The 15,281-nt window shown below is 46.8% G+C and overlaps 1 protein-coding gene across 5 annotated transcripts in view; it reads right to left on the bottom strand.

The window, feature by feature from the left end:
- LOC123747083 (tectonic-2) overlaps nucleotides 1-15,008 on the bottom strand; it is a 31,058-nt gene extending 16,050 nt beyond the window's left edge. Inside the window, exons 1-4 of one of the 5 annotated variants that reach the window (XM_069317279.1) lie at nucleotides 14,937-15,008; nucleotides 14,007-14,141; nucleotides 11,423-11,577; nucleotides 8,164-9,347 (exon numbers count right to left, since the gene is read on the bottom strand). In XM_069317279.1, the coding sequence (XP_069173380.1) occupies nucleotides 8,164-9,347; nucleotides 11,423-11,577; nucleotides 14,007-14,058 (1,391 nt within the window). In that variant the 5' untranslated portion in view covers nucleotides 14,059-14,141; nucleotides 14,937-15,008. Of the gene's footprint in view, nucleotides 1-8,163; nucleotides 9,348-11,422; nucleotides 11,578-14,006; nucleotides 14,154-14,307; nucleotides 14,822-14,936 lie in introns of those variants that run through there. The other 4 variants (XM_069317280.1, XM_069317278.1, XM_069317277.1 and 1 more) reach the window with 4 other exon arrangements.
- Between the last annotated feature and the right edge of the window lie 273 nt (nucleotides 15,009-15,281).

Here is a 15,281-nt window from a genome sequence, read left to right on the forward strand (position 1 = left end):
CTCCCTCAACACCTCACTCACCAACACCACTCCTCCCACCATACTGTTTTTGCTTTTCTTCACTATATACAGATGTTATATATAAGTATCTATATATTTTGTTCACCATAACTGTACAACTAAGCTAGTATGGTGAGTTCAGATAATAAGAGAGGTCGCCACACAGAGTCAACTAACGCTCCCTCCCTCACTTGTTCAAGACCAGATGTACTAACATTCCTCCCCAACCATACTGTTTGTGGTGTTATTACACTATATACACACATTATATATAAGTATCTACATGTTTTATTCACCATAACTGTACATCTAAGCTGGTATGGTGCCCAAAGAGCATAGTGGCCACCAGTACACCGCATGACAAATTCCAAGAGAATTTGGCCATTTGTTTATATCATCGGGGAGTTCTTTTGGCTGGTTTCAAGGCTTCTGTCTCTTTTGAATCCAGCAGTAGTTTGTTTTGACTCACGACTCTGTGGTTGTCTTTCACAGTGAAGTGGCAAAAATGTCACCACTTCCTGCACCTTGGTGAGGGGGCAGATTCTGGCTACAGTCCCTGGTAGGCCTCTAGAAATCTACAGGTAATGTGATACAGTAGATGGTAACCATCTCAGCCTATAGCTTTAGGAAGCCACATTGGGCTTTCCCCAGAAAAGTAAGTAAGTAATTATCAAAAGAAGGCACCAAACCGGGAAGGCTATGTAGCACCATCAAATACGCAAAATAATCAGAGGGCGCTAAATATCACCAAGGATGCCAATACGAGAACAAGTAAGTAAGTAAGTAATTATCAAAAGAAGGCACCAAACCGGGAAGGCTATGTAGCACCATCAAATACGCAAAATAATCAGAGGGCGCTAAATATCACCAAGGATGCCAATACGAGAACAAAAACGCATAAGGCGAACGATATCAAAAGTATCCGAGTCACCAAGAATTCTATCGAGGGACAGGTGACCGCGAGGGGCGGTCGGAAAGCAAGACACACGCTCGTCCTGGAAGTCAGGACATTCAAGAAGGACATGCACGACCGTAAGAGGGACAATGCAACTAGGACAATAAGGAGCAGGGCGGCGCTCCATCAAGTGACCATGGGTTAAGCGAGTATGGCCAATACGCAACCTCGCCAGAGCTGTTTCCCACCGCCGGTTACGGTGGAAGGAGGACGGCCACGAGGAAACACAACATTTAAGAGTACGTAGCTTGTTACCAGTAACAGACAACCAAGAAGCCTGCCAACGGGTAAGGACTGAGGAATGGATAACCGGGTAAAAGTCGGAATACGGAATGCCTTTACGAGAGATGGGACAAGAGCGGACAGCTTCCTTAGCGGCAGCATCCGCACGCTCATTTAAAGACACGCCAATATGGCTGGGAACCCAACAAAACTCAACCGACTTAAATTTACTGTGAACGAGAAACAGCCAATGCTGGATCTCGACAACTACCGGATGAACTGGATTAAAGCACCCGAGAGCCATGAGGGCACTACGAGAGTCAACAACAACCACAAAGGAAGACTGACAACGAGAAAGCAGGAGACGAAGAGCATAGAGAATAGCATAAAGTTCTGCTGTAAAGATGCTAGTCTCCGGAGGCAAGCGACACATATAAGTGCGATCAGGAAAAACAACAGAGTAGCCAACACCGTCCGCTGACTTAGACCCATCGGTGAAGACAGAAACGGAGCGGGAGTGAGAAGAAAAGTGCTCGAGGAAAAGGCGTTTTAGAACCGTAGGAGGGGTAAAAGCTTTAGTGATACGGGTCAAGGATGTACAAAACCGCAGAAGAGGGACCCTCCACGGGGGCAAAGAAGGAACAACACGAGGAGAAACATCAGAAATACAAACGGAAAGAGAATCCTGTAGGCGAGATAACCGGACAGAAAGAGGGAGGTGGTGAAGAGGAACAGGAACCGCAGGAGGGGTAAAAGTTAAAGCACGACAGAGGCGAGAGGAAGGATGTTGCAAGGACCGCGCAAGATAGCGAAGACAGTAGCGATCACGGCGGTCCTGGAGAGACAGGAAGCCAGTGTCAACATACAAGCTAAGGATGGGAGTCGAACGAAAGGCACCAGAACTGAGGCGCAACCCAGTATGGTGCAAAGCATCAAGACGGCGAAGAGTAGAAGGAGAAGCAGACGAGTAAGCAGGGCAACCATAATCGAGCTTAGACAGGACGAGAGAGGAATGTAAAGCAAGGAGAGTGCGCCTATCTGCCCCCCAAGAAGTATGGGACAAGACCCAAAGGAGGGTAAGGGCCTTAGAGCACTCAACACGGAAGTAAGAGATATGGGGAGACCAAGACAAACGAGTGTCAAGGAATAACCCCAAAAGCTTCGCGGAATCTTTGTATTCAAGGGGATGACCATAAAGTGACAGAGAGGGACGAAGGACAACCCGTTTCTGCGTAAAAGTCATGGCACAAGTCTTAGAAGTAGAGAACTTGAAGCCATGACCTGTGGCCCAAGACGACACGGCATCAATTGCAAGTTGAAGCTGGCGTTGAAGGAGAGGCGAATCATCACCCTGACAACAAAGGGTAAGATCATCGACATAGAGAGCGGAGAAGACACCAGAAGGAAGAGAGGAAAGAAGACCATTGAGGGCAACCAGAAAAAGAGTAGTGCTCAGAACACTACCCTGGGGCACACCTTCGTATTGCTGAAAAGAGGGAGAGAGAGCGGTACCAAGGCGCACCCGAAAGGAACGACGAGAGAGGAAGCTGTGGAGAAAGAGAGGGAGATGACCACGAAGGCCAAAAGAATGAAGTTGAGATAGGATATGATAACGCCAAGTGGTGTCGTAAGCCTTTTCTAGGTCAAAAAGGACGGCAACAACGGAGGTCTTCGCAGCAAAAGCAGTACGAATATAGACCTCCAAGTTCACCAGGACATCTGTCGTGCTGCGGCACTTGCGGAAACCAAATTGAGAAGGGGAGAGGAGGTGATGGTGTTCCAGGAACCACATCAGACGAACGTTAACCATACGTTCAAAGAGTTTGCAGACACAACTTGTGAGAGCAATAGGGCGAAAGTCCTTAGGGGAAGTACCCAGAGACCCCGGTTTGCGAACAGGGAGGACAACGGCATCGAGCCAGTCCTCAGGGACTGACGACGACTCCCAGATCCGATTATACAGACTCAGTAAATACTGAGACGTGCTCGGAGGGAGATGGCGAAGCATCTCATAATGAATACCATCGAAGCCCGCCGCCGTAGAACCGCAGAGGGCCAGGGCAGAACGAAGTTCAGAGAGAGAGAAGGGATCATTATAGGGAAGCTGAAGATGAGTGCAGAAATCTAAAGGACGAGACTCAAGGACAGGTTTACGAAGAAGGAAAGATTGGGGAAGATGAAGACCAGAGCTAACAGAAGAAAAGTGGGAACCCAGTTCGGAAGCGACCTGCAACGGGTCCACCACAAGAGTATCATGGAGGTGAAGGACCGGTGAAACATCGGGAACGAACTTACCCGCTATCTTGCGGATACGCTTCCAGATCTGGGCCAGAGGGGTTTCGGACGTAATTGTTGAGACATAAGATGCCCAACATTCACGTTTAGCTGTACGGATGGCCCTACGGGCCACCGCACTCGCTTTCCGAAAGAAAAGAAAAGAATCGGTCGTCTGCCTATGGCGGTGCCTCTTCCAGGCTGCACGCTTACAGCGGACAGCCCGAGCACAGTCCGCATTCCACCAGGGAACGCACTTCCGTGGACCCCGAGAGGAAGAGCGAGGAATAGAGCGGAGGGCAGCGTTGAAGACAATGTCATGAAAAAGGAGGAGAGCGCGAGAGAGAGGCAGAAGGGAGAGGTCAGAGAGAGCAGCACTGAGGGTAAATAGGGTCCAGTCTGCCTTAGCAAACTGCCACCTAGGGAAAGAGAGGGAAGGGCGAAAAGAGAAAAAGGAAACAAGGATGGGGAAATGATCACTTCCATGGAGGTCATCAAGAACCTGCCACGTGAAATCTAAGTAAAGAGAAGAAGAGCAGAGAGAAAGATCAAGACAAGAAAGGGTGTGAGTCCGAGAGTCCAGATGAGTGGGCTCACCAGAATTCAGAAGAGACAGGGAAGAAGAGAGGAGAAACGGCTCAAGGAGGCGACCCCGGGTATTCGTCAGAACGTCACCCCAAAGAGAATGACGACAATTGAAGTCACCCAGCAGGAGCACAGGCTCCGGCAAGGAGTCTAGGAGGTGTTTCAAATCAGGAAGAGAGAGCGGGACACTCGGGGGGAGATAAATGGAACAAACTGTGTACCATTTCCCCACAAAGATACGAGCAGCAGAACAATGGAGAGGCGAAGGAAAAAGTAAAGGAACAAAGGGAACATCAGCCCGAATCAAGAGAGCAGAAGAATTAGAAGCCCCAGCAATGGCTGGGGGGGGGGGGGAGAGAAAGGAATAGCCACGAAAACGACCAGGACGAGCACCAAGCATTGGCTCCTGGAGACAGACACAAAGGGGCGAAAACCGCGAAATCAGAAGTTGGAGTTCGAGGAAATTGGCGTAATAACCTCGAACGTTCCATTGCAGAATGGACAACGACGAGAAAAAAAAGGACAAAAACAGAGAACAAGGAAGAAACAAAGGCGAAAGAGCAACAGAGCACGTTAAAGAATATCAGGGTCGGGATCAGGGTCAGCAAAGTCAGGGTTAGGGGGCATGGGTAAACTGAGCAAAGACAGAGGGAAGGAAACGGGAGAACAGATCAGAGGTGGGCGGGCAGGGTCCGGAGGAGGAGGAGGAGGAGGAGGAGGAGGAGGAGGAGGAGGAGGAGGAGGAGGAGGAGGAGGAGGAGGAAGAGGAGGAGACAACGGAGAGGAGCAGTCAAGGACAGCAGCAGGAAGAGGGGGAGTAGAAAGAGGGGAGCGCACCCCAGCAAGAGCAGCAACCGAAAGGGAAGCAGGGGCCAAAGAAACCTCCATAGCAGGAACAGGGGGCGCAAGCACTGAAACGGGAGGGGAAGGAGCAACAGAGCCAGGAGGAGGAGCTGAGGAAGAAAGCGAAGCCTTCTTACCCGCCGGGGAAGAGGAAGGAGAGGAGCCAGGCTTACGCTTCTGACTTAAAGAGACCGGTGTCCCAGCAACTACGTACCGGGCAACGGATTCCAGTGTCTCAACAGGAGAAGCCGAACGAGAGCACACACGACGGCCGTTAGGAGAGCGATGGACATCCGCCCGCACCGACAGGCGGTGGGGAGAGCCGATAGATGGAGGAAGAGGATGGGAAGGAGGATCGGAGGGGAACGAGGAAGAAGACACAGAAGACACGACAGACCGGGTAGAAGGAAGGGGAACCCCAGACAGAGGACCAGAAGGAGGATCCTTCGGGAGAGAACCCAAAGGAACAGAGGAGGGGGCAGTGGGCGCATCAGGGTCCAAGGCCCGGAAACGGTTGTGAGTCTGAGGAAGGCGGGAAGGACGAGGAGAGGAAGAGCGCAACACACGAGCATAAGAGATATTAGCATAAGGCGGGAGCTGGCGAACCTGGCGCCTCGCCTCAGGAAAAGATAAACGCTCCCGGTGCTTCAAGTTGAGGACGGCTGCCTCAAGCTTGTAATGGACACACGCACGGGAGAAGGTAGGATGGGCCTCACCGCAGTTGAGGCAATGAGCCTGGGGAGAAGTGCACTCCGACTTAGAGTGACCTTCGCCACCACACAAAGGACAGAGAGAGACAGTCCCGGAGCAGCGGAGGGCACCATGCCCAAACCTCCAGCACTTGTTGCAGAGCCGAGGAGAAGGAATGTACTCCTGGACAGAGCACCTGGCACCAGCAAGAATGACAGAGGGTGGAAGGGTCCTACCATCAAAGGTAATCTTCACAACCCGGAGGGGTTGACGGCGACTACCACGAGGGGGACGAGTAAACGTGTCCACCTGGAGAATAGAATGGCCCTGGGCAGCGAGGATATGTCGAATATCGTCGTGGCAGTCGCGCAGGTCCCGAACACCGGTCGCAACATGGGGCGGGAGCAAAATAGTGCCAACACTGGCATTCAACCGAGCGTTCTTCGAGACCCGAACGGGGGTCTCGCCAAGGCAGGATAAGGCAGCCAAGCGGGAAGCAGCATCCTGAGAAGGAGCAGCAACGACATGTGTACCGAGACGAGTGGGGTTGAAAGTAATGGAGGCATCCACGGAATCAATGAGATGTCGATGGAGGGAGAAATCGTCAGGAGGCGCAGAATCAAGAGGGAGGAGATCAAAATATTTGGCCCACGAAGCGGGACCAAACAAGGCTTGATAGGTAGCAGAACTGGAAGGAATCGAGCGAGGGCGGCCGTGACGAGGACGGCGGTGAGAACCCCCAGAGAGAGAGGGGTTAAAAGGCGCAGTAGTTACAACTAGAGAAGGAGCCGCGCCAGGGGACGAGGTAGTCACCACTGGGGGCTTGGGGCTCGACCCAACCACAGAGGAGGGAGGGGAGCCAGGGGAAGGAGTCAGAGAGGCCAAAGGAGGAGCAAGGTCGGGGCCCAATGCAGCGGAGGCTACAGAGCCCGGTCTTCCAATACGGACCGACTCGGGGGCTTGGTCGCCCACCCCACGAGCCTGAGAAGGTAAACCAGAAGCAGCCGAAACAGGGGTTATCATCTTGACGAAAAGAAGAATTCATTCACGAATGTGCCCCCACACCCACCATGGAGCCACAATTAGAGGCAGGACACCCAACAAGAAGCTATCGCCGATCTTGTCGGGGCCTCCTAGGGGTGCGTCGTGAGTATACGCCCCACAAACGCCACCTTAAGAAACCGACAGTCCGTCGAGATCGGGTTCAGTGACGAAAGGGTGATTGACAATAAAAGGTTCCCCTCGCTCTCGACGTCGGGTACTACAGTTCTACGGGTGCAAGAGTATGCCTCCTCAAGCACCCGGGCGTCAAAATAGAAGAAGTCCAAGGGAAGAACCAGAGCGAGCAAAAGGTCGGCAGGAAACGGCAAGCAGATAGGAGAAGAGGGGGGAGAAAAACGAAACAGAAGGAAAAGGAAAAGATGCCCAGCAGAATTGGAGAGGACGGCAGCAGGAGCACAAGGCTAGAAAAGGACAGAGGACTGTCCCAAGGAGCATCACACTCCGGCAGCCGCCCACTAAGCCCCCACACGGCGACAACGAGCTGAGCGGGGAGGGGGACAATGTCTCCCAAAACAAAAACTGTGGGGGATCCCTGGCCCTCACAATGGAAGAAACCTGCAGGAAAGATACTGAGGAGTGAGTGACATGCAAACCCATGCCAATCTACATTCTGGGAGAACTTGGTGAAAGAAGGTGTATGCCACTACCGAAACCAGAATGACAACACACACACACAGTGACTACCCAAAACAACCTAACTACAACCTGCCCCAACTGCAAGACCCCACAGAGAAGCCAAAGCACATGTAGTACTCGGCACAAGGCCCCCCACAAGAAGCAGTAACCCCATTGGTTACTGCCCCATTCCCGAACCTTCTCAAGGAAAGACAACCATAACAGAAGGCAGAGGCAATCCCAGCAGTAACCAGAGACAGCAACTCTAGCCACAACTTCAGCAGCCAATGCTAACAAGCAATATAAGCACATGCAACAGGTCAGCATAAAAAGTACACTGGTGAAGTAAAAAAACGAAACACAAGCACAGGCTCCCCACACAGGACAGGGTCCCAAGGAATGGCCAACTCCTAACTGAAAAGGATAATGCCCGCAGAGCTGCTAGGATGAGGAGCTGCGCCATACAGCACACCAGGTGCACAAATGACTGGGCTAACTCCCGTGGGCTCCTAGGTTGCTGGGGCTTCCATCTTGAGGTAAGGGTGTAGAGCTAAGTAGTAGTTGGACCTGGACAATGAGTAAATACATAGTTTCAATCAAGGTTGTCAATGTTGTCCAAGTAGTTCCTCATTTTGTTGTGTTCTACTTTTATGGCACTTTTATCCATTGTAACTGTGGTGGCATAGTACCAACAGTACCTCTTGCCTCTGAGGGTGCCAGATAATGGCACTATTCTCCAGAAGATACTCATGAATCAATAGAGCCTGATGTAGTAGCTGGTTTAGGAGGACTCCAGTGGGAAGCTCACTGAGATAGAGAAGAAACCCCTCCTAGAAAAGCTAGAAAGTTTTGATAAACACATTTTTAACTGGTTCTAAGAATAAATGAAACAATAATAATAATCAATGAAAACTTACATAGCATAACCTCCTATGACAGGCTTGCCAACTTCATATCCAGGATTGCCAGACCTCTCAGAAATTCTTGACTCGTATTCAAAATCATCCGTAATATTTATTTTATTACTATCTAATTTACGGAAGAGTTCGGTTGTTTCATTTGAAGTGCTTGAAGACCCCATATGATAAAAACTTGCTGAAAAGTGTTGAAGTAGAGAGAGTTTAAGACTTCTTGATGGAGTGATAAACTTTCTTCTTTTTGAAAGTGCACTTTCAAGTTTACTCACTGTGTTTTTGTAAAGGAATGACTCCCTATCAATTTCACTCGAATATTTTCCAAGAAGTCTTTCAAATGTAACAGCCACATCCCCTAATGTAACTTTAGCATGAACTTCAACAATGGATGGTCCTCTCCACCCTATATTGTATTCCACACTAAGTACTACATTTTCACACATTTGAGATGTTTCATTATAAAATGGGACATTATTTCCACTGCATGTTTCTGAATTATAGCGTTCTGTCCAAAACTGAGATGAACCTTTATTTACAAACTTATTCAAGCCCTGTACTTTAATGAAATTGTTAGTGTCCCACAGGCATTCATACTCAACGAAGACATCAGCCATCTGAAGGGCAGCAAGGTTACCAATAACATGTAGATGACCTACATAAGGATCTCGGATAATTCCATCAGCTTTATGAAGGAATGTAGCTGCACTTAAAAGAGGCTCTGTTTTGCATACCTCAGGAGATACAGCCAAGGAACACACATGTGCAAAATCTTCTAAGAAATGAATAGGAATTGTTTTAACACACAACCCATTCAATATTTGCTGTGGCAATGACAGAATGTTTTTAAATATAGTAAAATTTGTTAGGATTGCAGTTTCCACACTTGAACCCAATACATAATATGGGAAACGTTCTTGATCTTGAGGGTGAGCAGTAGTGTGTCTGTAGCTATACGCATCACTCTTAACTCGTGATAGATATTTTTGAAAATCCTGAATTGAAGGTTCAGGCTTGTAAAAAAGCCCCAGGTAAGGATTATTCTCAGTCACAAAGCATAAGAAATCATGCCATTCAGGTGAATAAGGTCCTTGGTATTTACAGTTATTATCTAAAATCTTATCCGTTGAATGACCACCATTCAAGCCTTCCAAACACGTGAAAGATTTTTTGTCACGCAAAGAGCAGTCCTGGAAAGATAAAAAAAAAAAAATCCTTGTTATCTGTATCACAAAAGGAACACATTTTATAAACTAGATATTTTCCTGATATTTAGTTGATACCTAGACTACCTGATATTTTAATAACTTCAAAACTGAAATGGTCTGGCTAGTGTCATCATATTCCAAATAACATTCAGGATGATACTCTATTTTATCATAATCATCATCATTAACCCATAATCATCATCATTACCCATTAATGGCCTGGGAGTTTACACCAACCAGTCATCGAGGTAGGCCAAAACCTAGCAGTGTAAGATGCATGAAAACGCGAGGTGCCAGATTCAGTTCAAAGGGAGGGACAATGAAAGTGGTAAGCTTGCCACCCCCACCACAGAACCCAACCAGTCCCTGAAACCCGGATGAATGGAGGCATGCCAATATGCATCCCAGAGATCTAGAGACACCATCCAAGAACCCAACTCCAAGAGAAGCTGGACCTGAGACAGAGTGGTCATCCAAAAAAAAGAGGCAAGTAATCCAACGATTCGGACGGGGCAAGCCCAGAATGAACCGAAGATCCGCACACTCCCGTTTCGGCACTGGAAACAAGCAAGAAACCCACTTGAGGGACCAAAGTCGTTTCGACCACGCCCAAGCAAACCCACACCAAGATGAGCCGACGGGGAGAAGGAGAAGAAGCCTGCTCAGCCAGCCCCAATCCTCCAAGAGGGAGAGGAGCTGCCCATCGCCACCACAGGCCTGAGGGCACGATCCCAAATGCCCACAAATCGTGGGACCAAGTGTGGGTGAACAGAACCAGCCTCCCGCCTTTCCCCCATCAATGGGGCGACCCCTGAAAGGGCCGGCGCCTCTTCTGAGAAGCTAATATATGTGCAGAGCGACCACCACCACGACCAGTCGAAGACGACTCCGGAGAAGGCACCAGCACAGAAGCTGGCACCACGGGCCCACCTCAACCTGCAGAAGCCGAGCGCTGACACAACTTTTCCTTGAAGCACGAGAATGCCCACCCCGGATCACCAACAAATCAGAAAGAGGACGGCAACTAGCAGAAGACGCCTGCAAAAACTAAGAAACAACTGTGTCCAAGAACAACAGCAGACAGAAAGCAGACTACAACTTAAGAGCCAGGTTTCAAGCAGAATCAAGAGAGAGAGAGAGCAAGGATGGCCTGCCAACACGCGAGGCGAGAGGCAAAAAACAGAGACGCTGCCTCTCTAAAGATAGGTGCATACAGTGTCAGCAACGCTGCCAAGGCCAACGCCCCAGACGACAGCCCGGCACTCAATGCCTCCATATCCTCCACAAGTCAGTCCAAGGACAGCTCCAGAAAGGGAAAGAAGCACAGGACCAAGGCCAGATCACAGATTGCCAGATCAAGGCGAGCATAAAGATCCTGCGCAACTAATGCAACCTAAAGGGAAGGGACCTGGGTGTGCAATTAGAGCAAGCCAAAAACACGAGGAAGCACAGGGGCATAGAGGCACACATTGAGGTGCTCAAAAGTGCCCCCCCCTGGGTAAACCTGCAATACCATAGTAAGCTCAGCCAATCCAGTGTGCAGGTACAACAGAACCCGTGCCATACCCCAAGCAAAATGAAAAGGTAGTCTGCAAGCCAGGAAGATGCAGGAACCTCATAATGCACCCAATATGGAGAAGAGGAACCAAACTCAAAAGAGACCAGATCCATCACAGAGACAAAGGCCAGATCTCACAGGAGGTATGCCCCAAGGGCCTTCCAAACCTCCGCAGGGAAAATCTGAGAAGTGGAAAACCTCTGGAAGGACGAAACCGCTGAACCCAAAGGAACCCGGAAACAAACCCTGGGAGGTGCCGAACCCATATCAAATTCGTACAGGGAAGGGCGATACAAAAATCCCGAACCATGCAACAGCAAACCCCACACAGAGGGGACCAAGGCCCAGACAGGATCGAACGGGGCTTAAGTGCCCCAGGCTGACTTCCCCCACAGCCCAGAAAAAGAGATAAAAAACTAATCTTATTTTAAGTACAGTACAGCAATCTCACAATATTAAATCATACTACACATAATAACATACACAACATGTTACTTACCTTATCACAGCAACAATGAGGATCACAGAAGTTTGAAGTCAGGTCACATGGGCAAGGAGCAAGGGGCTTCACTGCTGGGTCTTCCAAATGAGACTCAGTGGTTGACCCTCTAGATCCTACTTCAGTCCAGTTGACAGCAATATACTCCCCATGTACTAAAATACCATAGCATGTTAAAATTTACAAAAAGAATACATTTTAACATATAAGCATAAACACTGGAGCTAAACGATATAATACAGCTCAGAAATTGTCCCACTAACAGAGATAAAACTTGAGAATAATATTTTAAATGTCATATTCCCAAGGGGCTACTCAGTTTAGAGACGAGAGAGAAAAAATAAAATATGTGAAAGCGTTGCTTTGCTGGTGAAAATACACCTAAAGGTAAGAGAATTAATAATCGACAACCTGCAAGACGCTGACTAATGGCTCTGGACATTTGTAATGAAGATGATAAATATATAATTATGCCTTTAATCCGGGCTGCTTCCTGGGGGTGGAGGCCTGGTCGAGGACCAGGCCGCAGGGACACTAAAGCCCCAAAATCATCTCAAGATAACCTCAAGATAAGAAGCACTCCAAGCAGACTCCCTTCCCCCTAGCCTGGACCCCCAACAGCGGCTCCAGGGCTGAGCCCTCTTCCATGCCCACCACCCCAGAAGACAAAGCAGAGTCCATGGGAAAAGCTTATGAGAAGGAAGGCGGCTGGGATAAACCGGAAGCCTTGGCAGGAAAAATGGGCTCAACCACCTCCGAACCTGAATAGGAAGGGGCAACCCCCGAAGCCACTTTGTGGGTTGGTTGCCAGATTTCCAAATATGTTAGATTAAGGACCTGCCTGAAATGTTATAAGTCTCCTGAGTTTCTGATTCATTATTCATACAATTCTCAAATTAGTCCCAAGAAAGATCACTCATTTACTCAGTAATATTCAAGGTCATAGAAGCAAGCTGATGATGTTACACTGATGTTACACACCTCTCAGAGAATACAGATAACGAACAAAAATTTCTTATATTGTCATTAAGATTAGGTTTGGATAGGATAGGATTGAATAGGTTAAATTAATAGGTTAGCAGTCTCCGTGGTGTAGTGGTAAGACACTCGCCTGGCGTTCCGCGAGCGCTATGTTATGGGTTCGTATCCTGGCCGGGGAGGATTTACTGGGCGCAATTCCTTAACTGTAGCCTCTGTTTAATGCAACAGTAAAATGTGTACTTGGATGAAAAAACGATTCTTCGCGGCAGGGGATCGTATTCCAGGGACCATAGGATTAAGGACTTGCCCGAAACGCTACGCGTACTAGTGGCTGTACAAGAATGTAACAACTCTTGTATATATCTAAAAAAAAATCAAGATAATTTTGTTTAATGAGTAGTGATGATGTTGAATGACATCTGACCCTTTCTGAACATGCATACCAGTTGTACATTACTACATAAGCATAAGAATTAAAATGTTGCATAGTCATGTATTTAATTAACTTGGTATATATCTATTGATCTATGAAAATCGATAAATGTTTCTGTACTGTCTACTGAAATGCACAGGCCAAGGCTAAGTTTGGCAGGCCTATTTCACCAAAAGCATTAAAAAACTTTCAAAATTAAATTTTGATCACTGTAACACACTTCACATGCATTATGTACAGAACATTATCATCTATTAGATTCGGTTAGGTTAGGATGCATTCAATAGTGATGGGATTATTTTAGATGGGTTGGGTTTGGATGGGCTGAGCAGAGTTTGTTTAGTGATGACATAGTTGTGAATAGCTTTTGGCTATTGTGCAAAAATTATCACCCACATCACTTTGTCAAATTAAATGTCAATTAGTAATAGAGGGTCCTGGTAGTACAATTAGGTTCTATCGAGACCTAACAACTTCTACAAACAACACACAATCGAGAATTCCGGGTTTGAATCCCAGGCGGGACAGAAATATTATCAATAGCAGTCATGTCAAAGGCTGTACCTCTCTCAACCAATTTAAGAGTAAAACCAAGTACTACCTAATTAACTCCATGTAACCTGCTTTACCCCCTAAATGTCAACCCTTGTCTTGCTATTTTTAAACAATGCTGTTTGTTCACCAACTTGTACAATTGCTGATTTCTGACATGTTACCCCGTTTTTATTTTTTATTCCTTTTTCAACACAATTTATACCTTAATCCCAATTACTATTAAATTTTAGTCTAAGTGTTTCCCCCCCCCCCCCCTCCCCACACCTTGCCCAAAAAACTATGCGTATTAGTGGCTTTAGGTATTGTATGTACTAGCTCTATATATAAATTCAACATTATGTTTGTAAATCAACTATGTACGTAGTTTCCTGAATAAAAAATTTAATTTAATTTAAATTTAAAATAGTTGGGTGTGTTTCCTTTCACCTAATGCTACTGTTCACCTAACATTAAGTAGGTACTCAGGAGTTAGTCAGCTTGTTGTGGCGTTGCATCCTGGGCTGGGTCAGTAATTCTGCCTTGGGGAAGGAGGGGACCTTGATATAAGCCTAACGTGAATGAATACACTCTGGTTGCCTGTCCCCCAACACAATGAATTATTATTAATTAACTTACCAGCTGAGATGATGATGAAATACTCCATGAATGGTGACACTGCCAGACCCATTGTACGTCTCTTCACCTAAACACTTGGTACAAGTGTTTCTCCTCTGGTCCTCCGTGAACAATGAGCTTCACAAGACAATCAGCCTAAAGATTAGTCTAATAATCAATGATAAATTGCGCCAGGTGAATAATAGTAACAATAATAACAGTTATCGCTATTGCATTGTTGACACTGATAATAATTCAATTATTAATAATCAATTCAGATTGACAGTAAAGTTATTATTGTTGATTTAGTGGTGACGATTACCCGAGGATCGACACCTTGCCCAGCTAACCTCCTCCTTTGGTTGACTGGAGATAATCAGCCAATGTTTGTTGATGTTTCAGAGTTAGCTACTCAGAACGTGTAGCACGGCCTATGGTGAGCCCGTAATAATCAGCCAATGCTTTCACTTCTTTATATCTTATATGTAGTGAGAGACCTCCTGCCCCTCATATGTTGGGTATTAGACGGCAGCGTCCCGGCAGTGTGGGGCCGGTGTTTGTATTCGAACCCCAGTTGGAAACAGACCCAACTATAGGATGGGTTAACCCAAGTATCGCGCTTCCAAAAGGGTCGCCCAAGTTGGAAAAGACGAACACTGAAAGAATATTGTTGAAAACATCTTGATAACTGATTAAACCAAAATTATTTATTAGTCAGAAGAAAGACAGAAACGCGATCTATATGTAAAACCTCTACCAGACAAATATTTTAAGTAAAACCGAAGATATTTGTAGTTGTATAAAAGTGGCAGTTTTCATAGCTCGTCAAACGCGAAAACTGCAGCATTCATCTCAGAACCATGCCTATTTCACGCAGATTCCTTCATAAACGTAAGAGTTTTATATGTCACAAGAAAGACAGATATATAAGCTTCGTTCTAAATACCTTACCATGGGCATATTTAAATTTAAAGCGAAGATACGTGTACTTTTATAATAGCCGAGCTCCGACTCCGGACAGATCGATCGACGGAGCAACTCTCTCAGAACAATGCTTATTTCACGTAAATTTGTAAATAATCGTAAATTTTTTATATGCCTCAAAAAAGATAGGAATATAAGGCTCATTTTAAACACTTTATCATAGACATAATTAAAATTCTAATGAAGATTCATGTATTTTAATAATCGCCGAGCTCCGACCCCCGCATAGACTGAGCGACAGAGCAACTCTCTCAGAAGAATGTTTATTTTACGTAAATTCGTTAATAAACACAAATGTTTTACACATCTTAA

The sequence above is a fragment of the Procambarus clarkii genome, chromosome 87 (assembly GCF_040958095.1).
Source record: "Procambarus clarkii isolate CNS0578487 chromosome 87, FALCON_Pclarkii_2.0, whole genome shotgun sequence".
Lineage (NCBI taxonomy): Eukaryota > Metazoa > Arthropoda > Malacostraca > Decapoda > Cambaridae > Procambarus > Procambarus clarkii.